Raw genomic sequence first — 27,069 nt, 5'->3', positions numbered from 1 at the left:
CAGATCTACTATGGTTAGACTTTGGACGAAGCCCCCAGTAAATACTATTTTAGTTTTCTCTTTCAGAAAATCTTTGATGGGGAAAGCTATATTGGCTATGTTAATATGCAATTATTACTAGTTTATAATGTTAAAATGGACCCAGTATTCTTTCATTTACCTGATATTACTGTGTAAATCAAATTTGAATGACAGGGATTAGAGAAGGATGCTTATTCACATAAATGGACCTAGGGAAACCATTCCAATTTAGCCAATATTAAGAAAATGTGTGAATCAAATGATTTTTGTTTGTTTGTTTGTTTGTTTTTAGATTTTATTTTTCCTTTTTCTCCCAAAGCCCCCTGTTACAAAGTTGTGTATTTTTATTTATATTTTTTATTTATTTATTTTTTTGAGTAAGATTAGCCCTGAGCTAACTACTACCAGTCCTCCTCTTTTTGCTGAGGAAGCCTGGCCCTGAGCTAACATCCGTGCCCAGCTTCCTCTACTTTATATGTGGGACGCCTACCACAGCATGGCGTGCCAAGCAGTGCCATGTCCTCACCCGGGATCCGAACTGGCGAACCCTGGGCCGCCGAGAAGCAGAAGGTGCAAACTTAACTGCTGCGCCACCAGGCCGGTCCCAATCAAATGATTTTTTAAATAAAAAACTGCAATAATCATACCAATTTAATTTATAATAGCATACTGTCTCTACTATTCTTTTACTTTCTTTTTTTCTGGCAGTTTTAGCAAATGCAAAGGATGAAAAAAAGAAATTTAAGTAGTAAAAATGGGAAGAATGAAACAAATTACTTTTATTCAAATATAGTAATAGTGGATAATCTATATAAAAAATGTGAATAGAATAGAAAACCTAATAAAACAAACAAAAAATAAAGTTAAGTATGGCAGTGCTGAAAACAAAACTCATATACTAATATAAAAAACACTAGTTAGAAGGTACAATGAATATAGAAATTTCATTGATAATAGCAATAGAAAAGAAGAAAATAAAAAAGGATAAATTTGATAAGAAATATCCAAAACCTTTATGAAAACATGTTTTAAAAAATACTAAAAGACATGAAAAATATGTTGATTTAATAACTCAATGTAACTGCAGAAGAAAAGCACAGTATTTTATTTTATTTTTTTATTTTTTATTTGTTTCAAAGATTGGCAGCTCAGCTAACAACTGTTGCCAATCTTTTTTTTTCCTTTCTGCTTTTTCTCCCCAAATCCCCCCAGTATGTAGTTGTATATGTTTTAATTGTGGGTCCTTCTAGTTGTAGAAAGCACAGTATTTTAAAGATTTCTCATAGTCACAAATCTATACATTTAATAACACAAATTTCAAAATCTCCTTGGTGGGTTTTTGGGAACTTCATGAGTTGATTACAAAATTCTTTTGAAAAAATAAATTTATAAAATGAGCTAAGAAAAATTAGAAAGAAGAATGATGGGCATGGAGCGTCCTTCTGAGATGTCAAACATTATCTATCTATCCATCCATCTATCTATTTATCTGCAACAGAGTTCGTTAGTGCTTCAAGAACAGACAAATAGATAAGTGGAAAAGAAAAAGAGTCCAGAAATGAGCATGCATATAAATTATAAATTGCTGTTTGGAAAAAATGGCACTTAAAATCATAGGGGAAAGTTAATAAGTGGCTTCTGTATAATTGAGCATAATTTTTTGGTAAAATATGAAATTATATCCCTACTTTCTAGCTTTAATAAAAATAAAACTTCAGATGAATAAAAGTTTTAAATATAGATAGATTACTAGAAGAAAATATATAATAATGTTTTTAGTAATTGGGTTTGAAAGATTTGAGTGGCAAAATTCCCAAAAGATACATGAAAAAAATTATAGTTTTTACTGTTTAAAAATTTTTAAATTGTATTGCAAAACTCTCCAAAATCTATAAATTTATAGCCTAATGAGATTTGAACAATATTTGCAATATATCCTATAGAGGATTAATATCTTTACATACAAAGGAGTTCTTACAAATTGGTATGGTAAAGATAAATAGTAAAATAGGAAATTGGACAAAGATTAACTCTTAAATATCAGAAAAATAAAAATAGTCATTAAGTTTTTCTTACTAAAAAACATCAATGCAAATTTCCTATTATCAGATGAATAAATATTAAAAGAAGTGCTGAACTCGTTAATGTTATGACAGAATAACTTATATACACTCACTTTTGGTTGAAGTGTGTTTTGAAATGAACTTGCAGGAGCACAGTCTAATTTAACCAACATTTTAAAGGTGCATATCTTTTCACCCTGAAATTCCATTTCAAAAAATTTTAAAAAGAACCAGAAAACTGCTCCATGATTTTAGGCATAGGTATGTTCAGAGAAGGCATAGAAAACGGTGGTTTTCATTTGTAATCTATGGAGAAATGGCTTTTACTTAAAGAATATTTTTGTCCTTTTCCAAATTAGTCCAAATTCTGCATTAATAAAATTTGGAGGAGACACAGTCCAAAGTCAGGACAATGACATCCAAGTATACCAGGACCCAAGAGTGGGGGCACCCTAACTGAAGCTCTGGGTAGACAGGAACCCACTGGCCAGGGCAATCTGTTATGAAGCAGGTTGACTCTTGACTGACCCTGTAATTAGGTGCTTAAATGGGCTAGTGTTGTGAGACACTTATTTTTCACTTAAGCGACAGTTTCCTAAGTGAATTTCTCTGATCACACAGATTAGAGATGGGCTTATGGAAAGGTGCAGGACTGACACCCAAGGGCTGAATCCCAAGTTACCATAAACAAAGGCATACTTAGTAATAATTTTTAAAAACGTGCTGGTTTTTATTTGTTATTTTTCAAAAAGACCTGGAATAACATCCTCAACCATTACGTTTCAGTATTGAGTAGTTTCTGGAGGGAGAATGACATGAAATAAGTATATTTTTCCTCAGTGGTTCTGTGACTCAGCTTATCTGGCACTGTTAGGCTCAATGAAGTCTCCTATAAAAAAACCTCATGTTTTATGAACTCGTAACAGAACGCATTCCTAAATTCCTACTGGTGTAATGCGCTGAGGTGAGGCATACTCACCTTAGAGACTGGAGGAGGAGAAAATAATGATACTTGTACATATACTGATGACAAAAGGCAAATGTTGGAAAAGAAATCAAAGTGTCATGAAACAAGATTACAACCAGAAAGGGAGATTAGAAAAGGTTTGGGTAAGGAAGTCTCTTGGGAAAATGAGCTTTATTTAGGGGTAGAATTTCTGTAGATGGGGGTTAGGGCAATCTCAGCATGAGAAGAAACACAGAGGGAGAGAAATCAGAAAAGACTGAAAGGCCAAGACAAACTATGAACCACAGAAGAATCAGGCAGCAGTGCCAAGCACTGATTGCAATTAGAGGAGGCTGGGAAGAAGTTCGAGTGAGATGATCTAGACCTCAAGCTGCATGCATTAGGGACTGTCTGTCTTGCTCACCACTGAGTCTTCCACATATGGCACAGCACCTGGCACATAGTAGATGCTTAGTAAACATTTGATGGATAGCTGATTGAATGAATGATTTAAAAGTGAAGGAAGGGACATGGTATGAGAGGCACTGAAGAAAATGAGGATTAAGGGAAGAGGAGGAAAAGATGGTGTCCAGTTTAAGTCTGGTTCACTGGGAGAATGTGGCTGCAGGCAGGTCAGGAGATGGAGTAGACTTAGTGAAGAGGCTGCTGCTGTGGTAACTATGGTTTAATACACATGTTTTAGAGCACAAATAATACCTTCTTGATATTTTAAAGTTAGAAAAAACATTTCTGACTTTTCAATATGTTTCCTTGTAGTTTGGTGAAATGCGTGTGCCAAAGAATGTGATTAGGAATAAGTATAAAATCCTGATTACAAGTCTAGACGGATGTTTGCTCTGTTGAAGTACCAGTGACTAAATGTCACTTTCCCTGACTTCCAGGACCATAGTTAAATAAGCCTTTGCCGTGTTGCAATGGAGCAGAAATCTGTCATTGTTCTTCCTTGTGTCACTTTTCTACACCAGCATAACCCTCTGTTGTGTGCTTGGAAGGAAATGAAAGCCATGCTGATTGAAAATTAGACTTGAGCATCTCTTACTTTGCTATGGTGGGAGTATTTGGGAATATTTGGCAGTGATGGAGCTGCCTTTAGGGAGCCCCAACTGTGGTAGTAACTTTTTTATCTCACACCTGAAGAAAGACCCTGTCTAATGTTGCAGTAAAAGATTGGACATGCATATCTTAGGAATTATTCCCAGCTCTTTGTGGGTGAAGTAGTGATAGTAATGTCGAAGTTTACTTCTGTTCACTTCTTGTCTTAGGGTTAAGGATGGACAAAACCGCATTCATTAGTCAGTACTATTTCGTGAATTCATTTTGCTGCTTTTGTAGGACATATAAATATTTTTTATTCCATGAATATCCTTGAATACTACTATTTGCAAAATATAGATTTGGGAAGTAGCAAAAAGAAGCAGAAGAAGAAGAAGAATTAGATATGGATCCTGCTCTCAAATAGCTCACACCAGAAGATACAGTTCCTGGATTGAAAGAGCTTCGCTCTTTGGGGAAGATTAAACTTTCACACATGAAAATGTTCCGTGACTGCCTAAGGCTCAAAGTGTGATACAGAGAGTAAGTGCTCAAGAGTTGAGAGAGGAGAGAGAATATGGGGCTGGAGTGGGCAGGGATGTAGCACTGTAGGAGTAGGATTTGGGATAGAGCCTGAGAAGAGAAGGATGGCTGTTGAGGTGACAAGCAGAGGCAAAGGCACAGACGTGGACACAAGTCAAACATGGAGGAGGATCAGTCAGAGAAATCTGACCCAATGGAGGAGGGGTAGTAAAGTTACACAAGGCAGAGAGAAAAGGGCTAGACTGGAAGCCGGGGATGCCAACCCCATGAATTTGGACTTAATTCCACAGGCATTTGGGAGCTTTTCAGAATCTAAATGTAATATATTCAAAGCAGTTTTGGTTGGTTGGTTTGTTTGTTTGTTTGACCCTAGATTACTCTGGCAGTACTGTGCAGGCTGGGTTCAAGGTAGGCAACAAGTAAAGGTGTTCTGGGAAAAGCCACATAAAATGATAATGGTCCCTAAACTCAAATGGTGAAAATGTGGAAGGAAAGAAATGTTGTGCAAAGGAAATGTTTTCATCAGCATAAAGAAGGTCTCAGATCAACATGTTAAAACATTTTTATTTCTCTTCAATTATAAGATCATTTGTCCAGTACAAAACTAATAGGGATGCAGCAATAAAAAAGAATCTAATATTGATACATACTACAATATGAATGAATCGCAAAACATTTTGCTTAAGTGAAAGAAGCCAGATGCAAAAGTGCACATATTGAATGATTCCGTTTATATAAAATGTCCAGAAAAGGAAAATCCATAGAGAAAGTGATAGTGTTCAATACATAGATATCACGTTTCCCCCATCATCTGCGCCATCCCTTATTTGAAAAATTCCCATTGTCATAAATCTTTCGATGTGGCTACTTTTCCTTGAGTGTAGATATATTTGCTACTAATCTTTTTTCCTTGCGTGAACTACACTTGTAACGCATCAACTGTGACTTCCAGTCTTTGTTTATTTAAAGAATAGAAAGAATTTAGAAATTTTCGGAGGTTTCAGAGTGCAGAATCTTTGTATATTTTTATGATTATTTTCCAATCTGTTTCAGTGGCTTCATCCATACCTAGTTAGCCATTAGTTTTTAGAATGACTCGTCACCATAGGGTCTTTCAGATTACTAAACTTTGTTTTCTTATATTTTACATGACGAGTTCCTCAATTCTTGCATGTTATTAAAACATGTGGTGAAAGTTATAAGCACACCTGGAAAAAGAAGGTTGAGAACAAAAAGAGGTGAAATTATTGAAAAGCAGCTATCTTAGTTCCTGTGATCAGAATACAGAAAGTAAAAGATGGTCCACCGCTGGTCAGAGGCGTTAGAGAGGACAGGTTAAACTGATGAGTTAGCTGTTAAAGGATTAAAAAAAACAAGCTTCTCTTATACACTTTATATTAAAAGATGTGTCATTTGAAGGATCTGAATTAATTTTCTCTTCTTCGGTCCTTAACTGGTCTCCTCTGCTGGATCCTTATTTGTCAGTGGCATTGGGTGTGAGTCAGGTGTGACATCACTGTCTGGATTTAGTATAATCCTGCATCTTTAATAGTATTTGCTATCTACTTTGCAATTGGATCGCATTATCTAATAATCATTCAGAGGCTGACAAATGGATGGAGATGGGCCTTTATATTAGAAAGGGAGGAGTGTTTGGGTACTAATTTTATAAATGATCAGTTGATTGTGAATATTTTCACTTAATGATGACTTTTTCTTCCTTATACATCTCAGTGAATATGACATTTCGTAAAATAAATCCTTAGCTGATGAGGATCCCTTGTATATCTTAGAAATGATAAATAGGAAACATTATTCTATTCTTTGAAAAATTTAAGTAGATAATGTCATCTGAAGAATAGTCAGAAAAAATAGACTTGGGAATCCTGACTTGGCTATTTACCAAATGAGTAACTTTGAACAAGTCACTCTACTTCTCTGTTCCTCATTTTCCCTTAGTTTAAGGGGAAAGCGTCCAATTAGGTAATTTTTAAATTCTTCTTGCTCTGTCATGACAAAATGTCTAAAATATTTTTGCAGCTTTCATTTATATGTTTTCTTACTTAGTATTTAAATATTTGTATTAGGTATTATTGCACAAATTCACAAAAGTGAGAAGATGAAGATAGTTTTAAGCATCAGTTTTACCAAATGTATTTTGTGGTTGTGGTAGGTTGGGCAGTGAAATCCTTTTACAACAAACACAGTGGGGGATCCAATATGTTTTCAGAGAGAAGATTTATCAGAACATGTTGTTAGACAATGTGTTTCCACCTTCAAAGGCAGGGGGTAAAACCTGTCTTGTTTAATCATTTTGTCTTTCTGAATCAGATGAAAAAGGAAAAGGCACAAGCTGAACACAGGAGGATGAAGGAAAAAAAAATAAATGAATAGACTTCTTTTTCATAAAGGTGTTCGACTTATACTTCATACCTATTACAGTTTTTCCTCTAAACTTTGGAGTCTTTTTGGGTTTCCCTTTGATATGTATATTGGGTTGTTGCAAGTTTGAATTTTGTGTTGTTGACTTCAGTTTCACTTGTCATTCAGTCTGGGTTCTTGCCAGCACTAGAGGAATGATTTCGGCCCGCTGGCCATCTGGGATTCTACTTGCAGACTTTCTGACTCAGTAGCTTTTCCCAAAGTCTGCGTACTTCAGACAGAGAGCTCTGCTCTGTGTGCCTCTTCTTATTCCCCACCTGCTGTTTACGGCATTCACATGTAGATGTATCGGTACCATTTTCTCCCCAGCCTTACCGAAAATAAGGGGGCTGGAATGGACATCATCCTTCAGCGATACCCTCTTGCTGTCCTGATTGTAAACAGCATCTCCTCTCTTGCCTCAACCTGGAACTTCAGAGAGTAGGACTAACAGTGATGTGATGTTGGGGAAACACCAGCACCTTGTCTATGTGTGCAAAGCCCGGACAGGACATTTTGGGGAATTATCTGTCAGGCAATCAGAGAGCATTCTCTCAACAACATGTAAACTACTAACTTAAAATTTATCTTTAGCTTTCACATTTTTGCAGTGACGTAGATTGAAGGAAATACTTTTTGTGTTTAAGTACTTATTCTAGACTTTTGTATTGTAATCAAAATGATGAATGTTTCTAAAACACTTCTATTATAATGATGGTTTAGATATACTCTATCATCCTAAAAGTAATCTAAGTATATTCATATTTTTGCAGGATATCAGTCATGATTTAGCAGGCTACTTTTAATAGAATTCTTGTCTGAGGAATATATTGTATCTAGGTAATGTATAAATATAAATAAGGTTAAGATTAACTATAGCCTTTTCTAAACATTACTAAATATATCATGTATGCCCAATCTATAATATGTGAAAACTCAGGAATTACTATTATAGGCATTTATTGTCATTCTATGTTACTTATATCCAAAATAATGGTAAATACTGTTTTTAAAGTCCTTTGGTGACTTAAAATATACTCATTATTTCTTAAAAGATTTAAAACATTTCAAACAATAATGACAGGCTAGAATTATAATATTTAATCATTTTAGGACGTTAAAATATAACAATTGACTTGGATTATTAAAATATAATCTAATGGACTTGTTTCCAAATAGAAATGAAATTTGTTGTATGTTAAATAAATTTGGAATAACATTTATGATTTGAAAATACTGTAAAGCATCCAGTTGCTCCTGAGCCTTAAGGTGATCATATTTAGGGACAGAAATTTAGGACTTTTGTTTACAGCAGTGAAATGGGCCTGTTGTGGCTGTGTGGATCACAAAATAAGAAGATGAGACCAGACTAGAGAATGTGTCATATTGCCAGAATCATTGCCATCATTTTGATTGGCCCAGTAATTAAGGAGGTCTAGATGCTGTGGCCAGAGAAGATTATAGCTTTGAGGATGCAGAAGTGCATAGGAGGGCAGAACCCTGCCTTCAGCCTGCTTGATTAACTGGTAATTCAGAAAAAGCCATGGCAATAGTTTGTGACTGGGTGACTTCTTTGCTTAAATACCACTTCAAGGGTCATAAATGCACTTAGTATAAATCTGAAACTCAGCAGTTAGCAAGGCTTTAATGTAATCTGCCTCCTGTCCTGTCTGGCTCATTCTACATTCCCGTATTCTACTCTCTAGCCGTGCTGAAATTTTTACATTACATGCTATCTACATACCTTCTCACCCCTCTTCCAGCCATCACTCCAGGGTCTTCTCATGCTCTTCCCTTTGCTTAGAATACTTGGCCTCCCACTTTTCTTTCGTTCATTTCTCCTTAATCTTTCATATCTCTTTTGTCACTTTTTTTTTGAGGAAGATTAGCCCTGAGCTAACATCTCTTGCCAATCTTTCTCTTTTTGCTGAGGAAGATTGGCCCTGAGCTAACGTCTGTGCCCATCTTCCTCTACTTTATACGTGGGACGCCTGCCACAGCGCAGCTTGATAAGTGATGAGTAGGTCTGCACCTGGGATCCAAACTGGTGAACCCTGGGCTGCTGAAGCGGAGTGCATGAACTTAACGGCTACACTACCAGGCCAGCCCCTCTGTGGTCACTTCTGCTTAGGCCCTTTCTTGTGTCCTCAAGGCTGGATGTGAGGTACCTGCTTCATACGTTTATAGTTTCCTATATTTGCCCTTTCTCTGCCCTCATCCAAAAGATGTGGTTATTGCTTGGCACTGTCTCTCTCCCCTCTGTGTGTAAAGAGGGTGAGCTGCATCCATGCAGGTGCTGGGTCTTGTTCTGCGTTGTGTGGACAGCTGCTCACACTGTGTTCTACTTAGTAGGCCCTCAGCAGGGACCTCTTGAATGAATGCTGAGTGAATGAAAACCAGGGATAAGTCCAAAGGAAGGAACTGGGAACGGTGACCTCCAAGAACAAGAGATAACATCTAAATTAGAGGAGATGATACTGAATATTTTTAAGATTCTTATCTATATTGCCACAATGTTTTTGAAAAAGGTTTTGGCCATCTAGATCTTTTCAGAGTCCAGGTTGAAATGAGTGCTCAACAGGTGGGATACTCTACTTTTTGTTTGTTATTAAATTTGCAAAAATTTTCGCTAATTTAAGTGATCAAAACCAGTATAGTATATAAAATTTTACACTTTTTTTTTACAGAGGCAAATGATTTAAAGACTGTTCCCCTCTGTTGTGTTTTTAATCTCCTTTCCTTATTTTATCTCTTGAGTCATGAGTATTTTACTAATTAATTTTTTGAGTTCTTTGTATATCTAAAATATTAGTCTTTGATTATTTATCTTGTAATTTTTTTGTTATGCTTCTAAGTTTAATCTGATTATTGTACTTTTGTTTTGGAGGTACATGTGAAAAACAGATAGCCATATCTATTATTGACAATTTCTTTGGCAATTTTGATTACTTTTTTAAAAGAACTTTTGTTTAGCATGGTAAAGTATAGGTTTTTGTATAACTTATTTTAAAAATAGATATAATCATATGAGATATTAAGAAATCACTGCAATTTTGTAAAAGATAGAATTGTACTTTTTAAATCTAGGTGTTTTCCATCAGCAGTATATGAGAATTTCTTGCCATGGCATTATATATTTTACAAAGAACTCTTTTTAATATCTGCTTAGTGTTTTAATGTGTGCATATACTATCATATATTTAGCCAAATCTATATCATGGAACGTGTAAGTTGTTTTCAGCTTATTCATATACAAAATTCTATAATGAACATTCTTTTTCATATAATTGTGTGCATCTTTGTAATTTTACCCTTAGGATAAATTATTTTTAAAAGAATTTCTCCATCCAAGGGTATATAATATTTTAAGGTTGTTGATATATTTTGCCAACTTCCTTCCATAAAAAGGGTACCAGTTTATACCCATCATGCAGTGTAAGAGAGTGCCTATTTTCTCTCTTTGTTATCAAAACTGAATATTTTAATTTTTAATGCTCTTTACAAACCCAATTTTCTATCTCTTTGTGAGCGAATAGTTTAAGCATCAGTTCTGCTCGAGTCTCTAAAAGTAGTGGAGAACATATTTTAAAATGCACCCCTAAAAATAATACATATCTGAGTTTAAAAGAAAGTGTTAGAGATAAAAATCTAAATGAGAGCACAAATCCAGACAGGTGGGAAGAAAGCTGAAAGAGCATTTGCTAAGCCCTGAGTTCACTCAGTTTTACTTGTAACTGCTACACAGATGATTAGAGAGAATGTCCATGTCCAGTGCATTGATGGGAAGTTGGGTTGGAGATCACTGCATAAATCCATTTCCTCTAAGAGCTACGTATGCAGTGAAAAAGTGAACCTAGGTGATGGATATATTCCACAAAAGGAGATAATAAAGACATTTGTGTTTGTTGGCTTTAACCCTTGATGGATGGGGGAAAGTAGTTTTACATGAGAAGTAATAACCATAATCCAGACTTCACACAGGTTAAGGTTCAGAATTCACACTACCAGCAAAGAATGACAAACTCTTACACTGAAATTTTTGTTTAAAGAGGGCCCTGTTTGTAGTACCCCTGGGTACCTGGCAGTCACAAACACAAATCCTCTCCTGAAGTATGCATCTTCAACCCATGTCTCAAAGGATCCTCACCAATAATGTTTCACACATGCACACACACACACACACACACAAAATTGCAAAACATATAAGGAAACAGGAGAGCATCAGCAAAATCAAAAAACAGAGTCATACTCATGAAGATTTTAAAAATTGGAATTACAGACATAGCACACAAAATAAGTGTCTTTAAAAAATAAAAGAAGGGTTTAAAAATATGAATAAGAAGTAACTGGCTATAAAAATGACCAATTTGTTTTTTAAAGGGACCAAATAGTACTTCTGGAAATGAAAAAATGTAAAAATCAAAAATTAGAAACTCAATGGGTAAGTTAAATGGCAAAGTAAAGACAGGTGAGAAGAAAATTGACAAAGTAAAAGAAAAATTCTGAAATGATTGCCCAGCATGTGGCACAGAGAGACAAAGAGATGAAAATCTTGAAACGGGATAGACTGTCTGACAAATAGCTAATCAGGGTTGCATAAGGGAATAATAGAATAGGGAGAGAAAATAGAGAGATAAGTCTGAGAATGCCACAAAATTAATGAAATATAGGAATATTCAGATATGATGTAGGCTTAGTGGAAAACATCCACACCTAGAAGAATTGTGGTGACTCTACAATTCTAAGCAGAACATTAAAGATAAAAAGATCTAAAAAGCAGTGGAAAAGACAAGTGGAGTGGCAGACTACCTGCTGACATCTCAACCACATCAAAGCAAGCCAGAAGACCACAGAATAATGCCTTCAAAAATGCTGTGAGAAAATAAGTCAAGTTAAAATAGTATACTCAGTGAAACCATCCTCCAAGAAAAACATTGTTCCATTGAGAGGATCTGCAAAGTCAAAATTTGATTCTTTGAAAAGAATATAAAAATTGACAAACCTCTAGCAAGAAAAAAACAAAAGCAACAAAAATAATACCAGAAATGAAAAGGACCCATAGTTATAGATGCTACAGAAAGATTAAAAATTGATAAGCAAATCATATAAACAATCTTTTGAACAACTACAAAGCTATCAAAAGAAATTAACCAGGGTCTAAATAAGTGGGAGATATAATCTGGAACTCTAGGAACATCCACAAATTTATATAGAAGAGTAAAAGACCATAGGAAGAACAGGATACGAGAAACTACCAACCAGATTTTGTCTTTTTGTAAAGCTATTAAACAATGGAGTATTGTACAGCCATAGATAAATTGATTAATGTCCTAGGTAACAGATCAGTGAGAAAAGGACAAATTCACAAATGATGATGGAACATTTGGATATTGACATTAAAAAAATGACAATTATTCCCTATTGCAAACCAAACATGAAAATGAAAAAGTATTAAAAGAATTAAAAACTTGTGTGGAACTTTAAATTTTAGAAAAAGTATAGATAAAAATTTTTATTTCCTCTAGATAGGGAAAGTTTTCATTTTTCTTTTTAAAGAAGACTCAAAAGGTATAATCTTGAAAGTAAATGTTTCCTAAATTTGACAGTTTAAAAATAGGAATTCTATGTTCTTCAGAAAAGACTAATAAAAATAGTGAAAAGACAAGCCACAAATGGAAGATATTTGGACCACATAACCAACAAAATATTACTTCCAGAATAAATACATAAGCCTAAAAATCAATAAGAAAAGGACAAATAGAAAGTTTATAAAAACCATAGGTAGGCATTTTATAGAACAAACATAAAAGGCCAATGAAATATTGCAATAATATTCAATTAATGGTAATAAAGAAATGAAAATTAAAACTACAAGGGATACCAACTTATATTCTTCATATTGACAAAAATGAGATCCTGTGTTAATAAGGATGTGGAACATGGAAACTCTTTATACAATGCTATGAGATTTATAAATTGATACAATCACTTGAGGAAAAAATTTGAAATAGTCTCATAGAGTTGAAGAAGTGCATATTCTGTGAATTATCAATGTTACTCCAGAAACTTTTGAAAATGTGCACCAAAAGTCTTTACCCAAAGAATATTCCTGTAAACTTTTTCTTTTTGTAATAGTAAATCTTGAAAATAATTTACATGTCGACTTAAAAGCAATGGATAAATAAGCTATAGTTATCATTGAATGTAATACTTTAAGCAGTGAAAATGAAAGAACCACATACAACTATAATCATCACCATGAATTTTGCAAAAGTCAAATTCAGCATAAGTAAATCAGGGAAAATTATAAATAGCACAATTAATATTTATATGAAAATAAAAAACATGCAAAATTAAATAGGTCTATTAGGAGTATATATTTAACCTAAGCAAAGAAATCATGAACATGAAATTCCAATATTGGTTACCTCTGACAGTAGGCAGGGGTATAGAATCAGGACAGGTTCTATTTTCTAACCTGGCTGGGGACACTTGGTTAATATTCCTTTAACTTTTCATTTACATTATTTATTTACTATGAAATGTGTAACACCTATAGAAAAAAAAAACAGAACACAGGACAAAAATATACAGCTCAGTGAACTGTCACAAAGCACACACCTGCATAATCACTACATAGATTAAGTAGTAAAATATTCAGCACCCCAGAAATTATGTCCTCCAAAGGTAACCAGTATCCTTATAGATAAGGCAGACAGTTAATTCCTTTGTGTCTAGCTTCTTTGGTCAACATTATGTTGGTAGAGTCATACATTTTATACATGTTTTTGAATGTCTATAGTTCTTTCATTTACATTGTTGCATATTTTTCCATTGCATAGATACATCACAATGTCTATCCATTCCACTATAGATGGACATTTAGGTTGTTTCTAGTTTGGAGCACTTATGGATAATGATACTGTATAGTTATGTCCATGTTTCTTGGTCTACAACATTGATAATCTTACAAAGACTAAATGTATGATTTATATATTATTTTGTATGTATTAAACATTAAATAAATTAATGTAAGAAACTCTCTTTGCTAAATTAATAGGTAATGAATAGTATTATCTTAATTTCACTTCTTAATTACTACTGGTGGTAATCAATATTTTAATTTGAATATTATTCTTTGTGAATTGCTGTTGATGCTATTTGCCCATGTTTCAGTCTGTATAGTACTATTTTTGGTTTTCAGAAATTATTTGTTAATAATTATACTAACCCTTCTACTATCTTATTGGTGGAAAAATGTGTTTTTTAGGTTTGTCCCCATTTTGTCTTTTTACTTTTAGAAATTATTTATGGTTGTTTTTTAAAATTTTCTCCTTCTATGATTGTAAATTAAATAGATCATCACTGCAAAAAATTCCAAAAGACTAAATAAAAAAACCAAAAGCCCCTAAAGTATAAAGATCATTTTAATCCCCTCTTCTCAATTAACTGTTTTTAACATTTTGTTGCATGTTCTTTGTGACTATATATATAACAGATGTATGTACACACACATATATTTATATTGACTATATATGTATTGACTATGTATAATATATGTGCTTATATTATATATTAACTATATATTTATATACATATATTTGTGCTTATGTGTATATATGTATATATCAATATGTAGAAATATCTATATATTCACACACATGTAGTTTTACAAAAAGGGGATTATTTTTCCTGCCTAATAGAACACTTCTTTTCCCAATAAATATAGTTTTACACCATCATTTAAAAATATTTGAGAAGCTGGCCCGGTGGTGCAGTGGTTAAGTTCACACGTTTCGCTTTGGAGGCCCAGCGTTTGCCAGTTGGGATCCTGGGTGCGGACCTGTGCACTGCTTGTCAAGCCATGCTGTGGCAGGCATCCTACATAAAATAGAGGAAGATGGGCACGAATGTTAGCTCAGGGCCAGTCTTCCTCAGCAAAAAGAGGAGGATTGGCAGCAGACATTAGCTCAGGGCTAATCCTCCTCCAAAAAAATTTCAGTGGTATTCTGTTGTATAAATATGATAAGCTCATTCAAGAAATATTTATTGAGCCTCTTAATAATGCTGCATCATCTTAAAGGCCTTAGGACCAAAGTAATACATAAAACTCCTGCAAAGGTGAAGTTTGAATGCTATTGGGGAAAATATACAGTAAACAAATATTTCATATAATATAAGGTGATCATAAGTACGAAGAAGAAAAAAAGGCAGGAAAGAGGATGGAGAGTAATGGGTTGGTATGAGGGATTAGGTACTCAAGGAAGGCCTTATATGTGAGAAGGAACATAACTGAAACATAGGGGCCCACTATGCTAGTACTTAGGGCAAACTCATTTTAGACAGAGAAAGAATAATGCAAGTCCACAAGGTGAGCCTTAAAAGCAATTTGATATTGTTTAACATTTAGGTTACTTCCAATTATTTAAAATTTTAACGCATTTGGAGAGACCATTTTTAGTAAAAGACTTCCTAAATTCTTGTAGATGTTCTAACTGTTCTCTTTAGTGTTCAAACCCACTTTTTCCCTGTTGTATGTCTTCAGTATTATATTGATAGGAAGAAGTGAAAGTGTGTATTAAAGGACGTTAATCTGATGCTGTCTTACTCCACAGGCCTAATTCATAATTTTTTAGAGAAAAATAAGTTTTAGAAAGGAAAAAAAGTTTTCAAAGAATCTTAGAATGTAGAATGTTTAATTTAGAGGGGAATTTTTATTTATTTATTTTATTTATTTATTTTTTCTTTTTTTGAGGAAGATTAGTCCTGAGCTAACTACTGCCAGTCCTCCTCTTTTTTGCTGAGGAAGCCTGGCCCTGAGCTAACATTCGTGCCCATCTTCCTCTACTTTATATGTGGGACGCCTACCACAGCATGGCGTGCCAAGCAGTGCCATGTCCGCACCCGGGATCTGAACCGGTGAACCCTGGGCCATTGAGAAGCAGAACATGTGAACTTAACCACTGTGCCCCCAGGCCGGCCCCTAGAGGGGAATTTTTACAGCTAAGACAAAAAAATTGAAATGACTTGCCTTTAGTTGTACTGTTACTTAATATTTCCTTTTTATGCCATTTTAATATCATGGAAACTATAATAAAACCACTTAAAAAATAAGAACTTTGACACATAACTTTTTTTATCTCACTTAGGTTGCTGATGCCAAGTGTTTCTCAGGACCTTTTAATGTCTTGCCTGTGAAAACAAAATGGAGTAGTACTGGCTTTCATATCCTTTTATTTGATCTGGAAAACCTTGTTGAACTTTTGTTGCCAACTCCAGTCTGTGATGTTGACCCTTCCAATTCGTTTTATGGTAGTGAGATTCTGAGAAGAGCCAAAAGCACAGTCGAGAAGAAAACATTGACGCTGAAAAGAAATAAAACTGCCTGTGGTCCTCTCCCAGCGGAGGCACAAGCCAAGCCTGTTAGTGAAAGCCCAACCCAAGGAGATAATACCATCAAATTCTTAGAAGAAAATGATGGCGTTAAAAGGCAAAAGAAAATGAAGTGCTCCAAAAAGATGCACCCTAAGCCATCAAGAAAAGTCGATGCCAACCTCACAATAGACACAGCTAAATTGCTTCTCTCTTGCCTTTTACCATGGGGCGTGGATAAAGAATTAGATAATCTCTGCATTAAGCATCTCAATATTTTAAAGCTTCAGGGTCCCGTTTCTTTAGGACTTGCTTCAAGTGAAGATCACTTCTCTTTGATGCTGCCAGGTTGGGATGTATGCAATGCTGAAATGAAGAAAGACTATTCAAAAGTAAATTTGTTTTCCAGTAAAGTTTTGGACTTGTCAAATAAATACACATCCACTCTTCCAAATCAGACTGGGATGCAGAGAGGACTGGAAAATAATTGTGATTCTTTGCAAGAGTCAAAAACTATAGTTTATTTATTGAGCAGAATATTTTTAGTTAATAAGTTAGTTAACATGCCTTTAGAATTGGCATGTGGAATTGACAGGTAAGAGATGCCTAGAAATTTTGGCTATTATTATTCTAGACTTTAAAAATGTTATCATTATTTGCAATATTCAGCTCTCTAGACTTCTTCCCTCCCTCTCTCCTTTCCTTCTTTCCTTCCTTTCTTCTCATAAAGAGTAAATATGCAAGAATTCCTTCGGCTCAAAACATATTTAAGAAAATCTACCTTTTAATTCTTTGGTATTAGAAGATAATTTAGACAATAAATCTATATGTTTTAAAATTTATTCATTCAACAAAACTTCAAAATTTGTTGCATTCAACAAAACAACAAATCCTTTGCTCTCATAATATGTGCCAGGGAAATCATACTGCTGGATGCTGAATGATTCGATAGATAGATTCGTGCACACCTTAAAATCCGTTATCCTTGCTGTGAATTAAGTAGGAACAAAGAACGTTTAGGTAAATGCCTATGATGTATTTCATATATCATCAGGAAAGGAAATGTTTGAAGATTTTACACCTCAAATTCCACTATTTAATTTGTACCCTGGCGTATTAAAATAGAAGAGACTATCAGTAATTCATTTCTAGAAACTACAGTTCAGTAATAACTATTTTTTTGAATGTTTAATGTCTACTAGTCACCATATAAGCTCTTTACATACGTGATTTCATTTCATATGCACAGCAAAGCTGGGATACAGGTACTATTATTTTGCTCATTGTATAGATGAGGATATTGAGGCTTATGAAGAGAAAGTATCAACCTCAAGATTCGTTCAGTTCCCTAGATGCTGATTCAAGGCTTATTCTAGAGCCTAATTAATTACTAACCTTGACTCTGGATGTTTACCCTCTCCCACTGCTAAAATTCAACGTGGTTTTCCATAGTCTGATGTTAGAGGATTGAATTCAATGCACCAAATCCTTACTGGCCTTAACACTAGCCTACAGAGGAAATATAAATAAATCTCTCCTTTGGGTAGGAACTCATTCAAATGATAAAGATAATGCACGTGAAATAAGTAGGAAACTCTGAAGCAGGGTAAAGGAACAAGGAAAAACATTCATAGGATAGATAAGTATTACAGGTGGTCAGTGTAAAGAGAATAATTAGTGTGAGATGAAACCATCAGAAAGCCTTTATGGAAGAGATACTGTTTGAACTGCCCACTACATGGTGCTAAACAGTCCTTGACATTTCTGTTCATTGACAAGAGCTCAGTTCAACAAATACCTGTGCCAGGAACAGTAAATAGACACAGTTCCTTCCCTCAGTGAACCTACAATCTGGCAGCAAGTCCATATGGATTACATAGGATTCAGTGTAATGTTTCCTTCCATTATAATGCTTCTATGCTACAGAGTTTTCTATTTTATGTTTGGTGGCCCTAATAGTGAGAAACAGAGACTGGTGGATCTCTGTGATTCGTATACTTACTTTTCCTCTATTTTCTTTTCTTTCATTCATTTTGAGTGCCTAGCTAGATGTATATATTTTTAATTTCAGAGAGACTTCTCTTTCTTTTCTTTCTATTACTAAGAAAATTACAGAGCACCTAAACTATGGTAAAAAAAAAAAAAAAAAATGAAGGCAACCTGGAGCCTAAAAAATCTGAGAGTGAATCCAGTTTTGCTGTTTAACTGGTCATGTGGCTGTGGAGCAGTCACTTAGCCTTCTGGCCCACTCTGTCCTCATTTACAGAATGAGGTGGGTGGGATAGGTGATCACTAAGATTTCTTCAAATTCTTAAAACCTTGGACTGCTAACAAATTTTATTTGTCCGCCTAATCATGATCCCACAGAGTAGATAAGGGACTTAGTATTGTTTTCCAGTTTTTATTCTGACTGTTCCTGATGTGGAGTACAGGAGGTTGAGGGTGTGTCTGGTGCCCTTTACGGGAGATTATGGAATTTCAGCATGCCTTCCATGAAATGGCCTTAAAATCGTTGCCACACATTAGTTAATTCTTTACAGAATTCTTCATTAAAACAAATTTTTGAATGGAGGTGTCAGAATTAGAGACTGCTTCCCTAAATCAGTCACTTTAGATTCAATCTGCTGTCAGAAACTGCAGGTCATTTTTCAGGAAATCAAAATAATGTGTATTGGATTTGTCACACCAAACCCTTCTAACAAATTTGACAATTTCAGTAACATTTCACTGTGGTTGTAAAGGTTGAGAAATCCTGGTATGCTTAATAACTGGGTGCATGATGTAACTGAATTTTAAGGAAAGAGCCATCTGCCTATGAGAACATCCCTGGAAAGTTCCTATGAATCAATGGACTAGGGTAAGCCTGCCTCCATCAGGTCTTGACAGTACCTGGTGAGAATTCTTTGGCAGATGTCAACATATTAGGATTCCAGAATTTATTGCATTAGCCACAGATCACATGACCTAAAGTAACAAGGCCTCTCCTGTAAAACTGGATCACGAGACAATTCTGGTAAACTAAGATTCACAATTCAATTGGGGTTAAGTTCTAGGCAGGAGCAAAGTGGGGAAATAAGACTCACCGAAGACGTTAATATGGAAGACATTCAAAAAGTGAGGTGTTCAATTCCCAAATTTGTTAAAGTGGTCATGCACCCATATCTTCAATTTATTTCTCAGAATATTTTTCAGACATATTTAATAATATCCTTTAAATCTTTTTTTCAACAGTTCTTTCAAAATGGACTCTGTACATAACAAGATGAAAAGTCCTGGGAATGATGTTTTGAAGATTTCAAGCTTCCATGGTTACTTACGTAATGGTAAAGGAACCACAGATATAGTCTGATTTATTTTTCTTCTATAAAATAAAATAACTAGTCTTTCTATAACTGGATAGCACTCTACAGTTTAGAACGAGCAGTGTGTGTATTTATTATTTGATTTAGTTTTCATTTCACATGGTTATAGTTTTGCTTTCTGCATATATTTGAAATATATATGAAATTTGTTTATTAAATAACATCTTGTAAGACACATAATGTGATGGATTTCATCAAATGATCTTTGAAATGCCTGAAAGTCTGAAACTTTTCAGCAAAGGAAATATTTGGATGTTTAAGGTCACATGTGATTTATGGAGAAGTATATTAATATCTTTAATACCAAATAAGTGATTATAGAATTTTAGAGCTATTTCAGAAGTTTATATAGTGGTCCTTGAATTGTTCTGAGTGTTTAGGTTTTCTTTTGATGCCAAATGCCTACTTCATCCCCAAAACCAGCTTCTCCAAATCTTTGACATCTCAGTAAATGGCAATTCTATCCTTCTAGTTGTTCAGGCCAAGAACTTTGGTGTCATTTTGACTTTACCCTTTCTCTCATACCCCACATCCAATCTTTTAGTAATCATGTTGGTTCTACCTTCAGAATATATCCCAGATTCTGACTGCTTCTCCCCACCTACACGACCACCCATGGTGTGACCCTTCATCGCCTCTTGCCTGGATGATGACAGAAGTCTCCTAACCACCTGTCTGCTCCTATTCTTTGTTCCTACACTCTATTCTCAACCACGCAGCTAGAGTGAGCTATTCAAAACTACGTCAAAACCTCATGCTTCTGCCTAAAACCTTTCAGCGGCTTCTGTTTCACTCTGAATAAAAGCTACAGTCCTTAGGAGAGCTCACCTGGCTGATCTGCCTGTGTCATCACACCGCCCCCGCCCCCTCCCCACCAATCTGACCTCATCTCTTTGTGCTTACCCGTGCTCCTGGAGTTCTAGCCGTACTGGCCTTTTACTCTTACCCAAACATGACAGGCACATCTTAGGGCCTTTGCACTGTCTGTTGCCTCTGCCTGGAGTGCTTTTTTCCCAGATTCCACAGAGGCCAACCTGCTGCTCCCCCCACCCCCACCCTACATCCTTCAATTCTTGCTCAAAAGCCATTTTATCAGTGAAGGTGCCCTCTCTTCTCCCAAGCACACCCTACCCCTTTCCCTGTTTTAGTGTTTCCATAATCCTTTTCACTCTCCGACATACTATATATTGTTTTTTCATTTGCCGTCTACTTCCTGCTACTAAAATCTAAGCTCCATAGGGGTTATTTTTTTAGGACAATTTTATTCACTGCTGTTTTCCCAGTTGCTAGGAAAATGCCTTCAAGAAACTAAGCAAATACTTTGGGATTAATGGAAGAATAGTGAATAGAACAGTAATTTTGGAGACATACAGCTGAGGTTCAAGATCCAGTTCTGCCACTTACTCCTTGTGTAACTTTGGGCATGTCTTTTACTCCTTTAAAAGCCGAATTTACTGCATTTGTAAAATGAGAATAAGATTCCAGACTTGTTGTGCATATTGCCTCCAAAGTTATGGAGTAGAAGATCAATACACTGGGATGACCTGAAGAACAGTACATAGGGGCCCTCTCAGGGCTATTGAAAAGAATATTTGAGATATTTTAAAGTGACAGTTTATTAATGGCTTCCAATTATTGAGTACCTAGTATGTTCAAAGAATTATGCTAATGACTTTACATATATTACCTCAATTAATATATAGACAACCCTGCACATAGGAGGAACTATCTGTGTTTTACCCTTAGGAAAATTGAGGCTCAGAGATGTTAGATGTCTCACTCATAGTCTAATAGCTATTAAGCCAAGGGTCCAGGATTCCACTCCAGCTCTGTCTGATTCCAAATCCCTTGCTCTTGCCAGTATGTCAAACCACTTCTCACATTTATGATACAAGTAGTGTTCCCATCATATGGTGCCAGTCTGGGTTGCCTACCTTCTCCTTAGTAGTAGCCCTTATTAGGGTATTTATGCTCATTTTCATTTTTTTATAACACTGAGAAAGGGATTTGAGTTAAAGGCACAATATAAGTGGTTTCTGCAGAGACTGAGAGAATAGCTAACCAGAGCCAAAAGGCCCCAGCTTTTCCTATGGCTGCCCCAACCAAAGCAGCCTGAGCAACTAGTGTTACTACTGAATAGTGTCCCTGGTATTTCAAGGTGGCATTTATAGCATTTAAAATTCAGTTAGGTACTAAGGAAACATGGTTTTGTGTTTTAATAATTGGAAGACGGGAGGTGAAAGGAAAGGAGGGATTAACTTCATGCTATTAATTCTATAAAGTCAAAGCCCGAAGAATAAAATAATGCTCTGAGTTGCTCATTCTAAAGGGTTGACAAGAACCAATATCCACTTCTGTCAGCAGAAATGGTGACTGAGTAATACTGGTAAAGCTGAGATGTTTTCTTTTTATCTTTCTCCCTGAAGTTGCAATTAATTCTTTAACTCACTGACATTGCCAAGAAAATTTGGCTCTTATTTCTACCTCATATTAAAATTTTAACATCACATTAAAGTGCACTGTGAAGTACTCCGTGATGCCAGTAAGTAGTGGTAGTTGAGACCAATACTTAGCTTTGATGGTAGAGTCACAAGGTCAACAAAATGAAAGAGGGAAACAGGAGAGAGATCAAAAGAAGATTTTCTCTTACCTGCTGTGCTCATGAAGAAATGGTAAATATGACTTCAAAATCGTAGTGCTCTATCATATTTAAATTTTTATGCACTGATCTTGGTCATTGCAAATTCACGTTATGTGTTCCATCAGGAAAAGATAATGATGTTAATAATGACCCAGAATTTTCGTGTGTATTTCCTTCATATTCTCAGTTTACATTATATCCAATACCTTCTATCACATTTCCCTTAACTACTAATGTGATATATGTGTGTGAATATATATATATTCTTATATATGTGTGTATAATATACATATATTCATACACATATATACACAGTTATTAACATATGAAATGGTGATTCAATGACAAGCATATTGCATTAATACTGCTAATTTAAATAGTTGGTACCAGCTTTCAAACATATATTAATATGTTAATTTAAATGGACAATTATAGTAATTTTCACTCCAGTGCAGGCAAGCCCTCATCATTCTTTCTTATCTCATTCCTGGGATCTGGCACCTAGATAATACATTTTAGTTTTCAGAAAGCCTTAATTCATCGATTTTTCATTTGGATGATAATATGTACATTTTAAATTAATGAAAAGGTACTTATTAAGTGCTTTTTTGTGTAGGAAACTGCTGGACACTCTATGGATCAATTTAAATAAACCAAACCCTAGCTTACTCTTAAAATTTCACACTGAACATTAAGGCAAATAGATAAAAAGAACTTTCAAGAGGGCAAACTTAAAAGAAACAATACATAACCAAATGAGTCAAATTAAAACATAAGTGCTATACCTATTAATCATAGTACTATAGCTGGGTAAGGACAAATCAAAGAAAGTCTTTTATGTGATTTCTGTGTGGTAGATACTGATTCATGGCAAGGTAGAATTTCAGGAACTATTTGTATGAGGAAGGAATTGTAAAATTTGATGATCTGTTTTGGGTAGGAATATTAGTCGTTACTTCTATTGTTAAAAGGGTACAAAGATGGGTTTAAAGTGTAAAGATGAATTTAATTTAATGTGAATATGTATTTATATAATTGTTAGGAATACATATCAACTAATGAATGGTTCTCGACTTTGGCTATACATGAGAATCATCTGAGGTACTTTTACAAAATATTAATACCTGCCCCATCCTCACCCTGGGACCTATTAAATGCGAATCTCTGTAAGATTGAACCTGGACACTGGTGTTTGTGAAAAAAAATAAGAAGCTCCCCAAGTGATTCTAATGTGCAGCTGGGGTTGAGGACCATTGGGTTGCATCCATTTTTAATACTCTCAAGATATGAATGTGTTCTATATATTTCTAGGTAAGAATGAATCCCATATACCGACAGCTGATGTTTCACTTTTGAAGCTAATTTCCTGTTGGAGAGACCAATCTGTGCAGGTATGATACAGTTCATCGTCTTGAAATTATTGGAAGGTTTCCTTGCTGCTGTGGTTCGTTCATACTCCCCTCTTCCTGAGGGTACAAGTGAGTAGGTACTCCTGTCCTCACAAAATATCCTCCCAAGGCATTTCATTTAACAGGCCTAATGCAGAGACTAGTAATGAGAGGAAAAGTGGAAAATAGCAGATGCAAGGATGCACCACGTTAGCAGGTATGACTAGAGGGGGCTGAGGAAGGGATGTTTGTGTTATTATAGGTAACTTATTGCCCTTTGAGGTTTCAATTTGTGGCAGAATTGTCTATTATTTGATTTCAAAATGTGCCATGATGTAAAGGTCCCTGGGCTTGGGAATTCAGTATGTGTAATTAGAAATCATTTTTCTATGCTGAAAGTACTTCATCTGTGAGCTGATTTAGAGAGCTGTTTCCTTAATGCCCAATTTAAATCCTTCTTTCTCTTTTAAGGCTTTTTTGGGGTCCTAAAAACTAACTGGGTAGCTTTGTACACCGTACGATAAATGTCTCTGCATTGATTAGATGAATATTTATTGGAACTTTATTCTTCTTCATAAGCTTAATAAATGTCAAATTTGCAAGATGAGAATAGCAATAACTCCAATTACAAATGATTATGCTTGGTTACAGGAAAACAAAGAAAGATAACTCAGAACAAACTGTGGGGGCTGACACCATGAAACCAAATAAACAGTTAGAATGGCTCTTGAAACCATGCCTGGAAGTTTCTATGTGATTTGCTCCTAGCCTAACCTCTTCACTCATCATTCTCCCCGTTTCTTACTAGCCACTTTGACCTAATATATAAACCCATTTCCACTTAGGACTTTACATTTTTCTCAGGCTAGAATTCTCATTTTTCCATTCATCATCTGAGTCTTTGCTCAAAACAGCACTTCAGAGTATTCCCTAATCGCTCCATCTAGTATTATCACTGCACCCTCCCCACCCCTTGCCTCCAGTCACCAGCACGTTACCCAATTTTATTGTCTTTGTTGTGCTTGCTTTTAATGGAAGTTATACCATTTGCTTTTTTGCTTGCTTATCTTGTCTTCTCACTGTTATAGAAGCTTGCTGAGAGCAGGGACTTTGTCTGTCTCACTCACCCCTCTTTCACCAATGCCCAGGAAATCAGTCGTGACAGTAACCAGTCAATAAATATTTAATGAATACCCATGCAAAAAGCCTCTTGCTAATCAGACAAACATTAGCACATGTTGACTTTACCAGCATATTAGCAATCACTGTAATGAAAGAGTCTATTTATTAAAGGTGAGATTTTTTTTTCCCCCAGTAGCCAAAGATATCCTCAGTGCTGGAAAAGAAAATCCATAAGGAAAAGAATTCAACAGAACATTTATCCTGATTTGCTTTAACTAAAGATCATTTGTAGTTGTTCATTTGACCTTCAAATAAATTTTAATGTGGTTTGGACATCTTTGGACTAATGGACCTTTAAGGTTCTATGATTCTATGACCTTGTGTAAAATGCTGGCAGCAGGACCAGTATTACCAGAGCATTTATTACTCACTCTGTGGGAAATCTAAGCTTCAAAGTTCTCCTCTCATCTCTGTCACTCACCTGATGAATGACTCTGGAAGATGTTTAACTTATTGATTATTTATTTTCTTCATGTATAAAGTGGAAATGAGAATTCCTGGACCCTTCAGGAACAACAGAGGCTCTTTCAAGTATACATTTCAATGCTTCATTAACTAATCTTCTAATTCCTTATAAAGCTGTTCATTTAAGCACTTAGTCAAATCGTGTTAACTTAAATCTACTTTTTATGTGTTTTAGGAGCAATAGGTGGTAATGGGATGCTTTTGTAAAACAGAGGAAATCCTATTTCAAAAATTGAAGGGGGACTGGCCCCACAGCCAAGTGGTTAAGTTCGCGTGCTCTGCTTCGGTGGCCCAGGGTTTCACCCGTTCAGATCCTGGGTGGGAACATGGCACGGCTCATCAGGCCATGCTGAGGCAGCGTCCCACATAGCACAGCCAGACGGGCCTACAACTAGAATATACAACTATGTATTGGGGGCCTTTTGGGAGAAGAAGGAAAAAGAAAATGATTTGCAACAGATGTTAGCTCAGGTGCCAATCTTTAAAAAGAAAAAAAAAAAGATTTGCCTAGGTTTAAAAAAAAAATTGAAGCAGAGGGTACCTTTAAGGGAGGAGGTAAGAATGAGTTATTTTCCAGGTGAATGAGTTTGTCTGGAGATTGTCTCTTTTGCTTTTCACACATGAAACATATCCAACATAGAAATAGATGCTGGAAAAGCAATAGCAAGGTTTTGGAGTTGCTAATTTGCATGTTTCTGATACTGCTCTAAGGGATTTTATAATCTATCAACAGTGGGTGAAATCATGACATCCAGGCCTCCAGGGAGAAATGTTGCCTTTCTAGGACATGCTTCAAAAACATTAAAGACCAGTGTGAGCTTGAATGTTGGGAAATGTTTTTATAGCAGAAAATCTGGAAATGGAAACCACAAGTAGGACATGGGGCCTCCTATGAGTCTTCATAATTCTCTGTGCTATTTTGTAGTACTTTGCAGTTTCAAGGTGTTAGTAGAAAACCATTAAAATTTTTAGCTTTCCTAGGTTACAGTAATACTTATAATAATAACTTTATGGCCCAGATTTCTGGCTGTCTGTTTCCAGCCAGTGGATTTGTAAACCTTATTTTGAATCTTTGCACATTCCCTCATAAGAATGTAATACTTTGCATATCTGTCTTTTCAGAGAAACTTATTTATATGCATTTGGAAGACAGCTTTATAGCCATAGTGCTTTCAATTCTGGATCATTATTAAAGTCACACAGTTATATAAATTATTGTCTAAAAAGTTTATATTTTGTTGCAGAAAATTCTATGCCTACTAGCAATGTACAAAATTTATCTACTATATTTATGTACTAGACAGACTCAAGTGTTGTTAGTCAGAAATTGTCAACAAATTCTGCTTTCCACAGTTTATATATATATATACACACATATATATTTACATATATATGTATATATATTTTGTTGAGGAAGATTGGCCCTGAGCTAACATCTGCGGCAATCTTCGTCTATTTTATATATGGGATGCCACCACAGCATGATTGATGCGCAGTGTGTATGTCCGCACCCAGGATCCAACCTGCAAACCCCAGGCCACTGAAGCAGAGCACATGAACTTAACGACTACACCATCGGGCCAGCCCCTAATTTATATTTTTTAAGTATACA

At 35.3% G+C, this 27,069-nt stretch overlaps 1 protein-coding gene across 5 annotated transcripts in view; it reads left to right on the top strand.

Annotated features, from left to right (window-relative positions):
- The window catches only part of WDR72 (WD repeat domain 72), a 221,541-nt gene that overhangs the window by 112,698 nt on the left and 81,774 nt on the right, over positions 1 to 27,069 (top strand). For all 5 annotated transcript variants that reach the window (XM_046655247.1, XM_046655246.1, XM_046655243.1 and 2 more), the window contains 3 exons: positions 16,197 to 17,014; positions 19,651 to 19,742; positions 23,734 to 23,813. In XM_046655247.1, the coding sequence (XP_046511203.1) occupies positions 16,197 to 17,014; positions 19,651 to 19,742; positions 23,734 to 23,813 (990 nt within the window). The remainder of the gene's footprint in view (positions 1 to 16,196; positions 17,015 to 19,650; positions 19,743 to 23,733; positions 23,814 to 27,069) is intronic.

Source organism: Equus quagga, chromosome 2 (assembly GCF_021613505.1).
Source record: "Equus quagga isolate Etosha38 chromosome 2, UCLA_HA_Equagga_1.0, whole genome shotgun sequence".
In the NCBI taxonomy this organism is placed as follows: Eukaryota; Metazoa; Chordata; class Mammalia; order Perissodactyla; family Equidae; genus Equus; species Equus quagga.
This window is presented reverse-complemented; position numbering and strand designations above follow the sequence as displayed.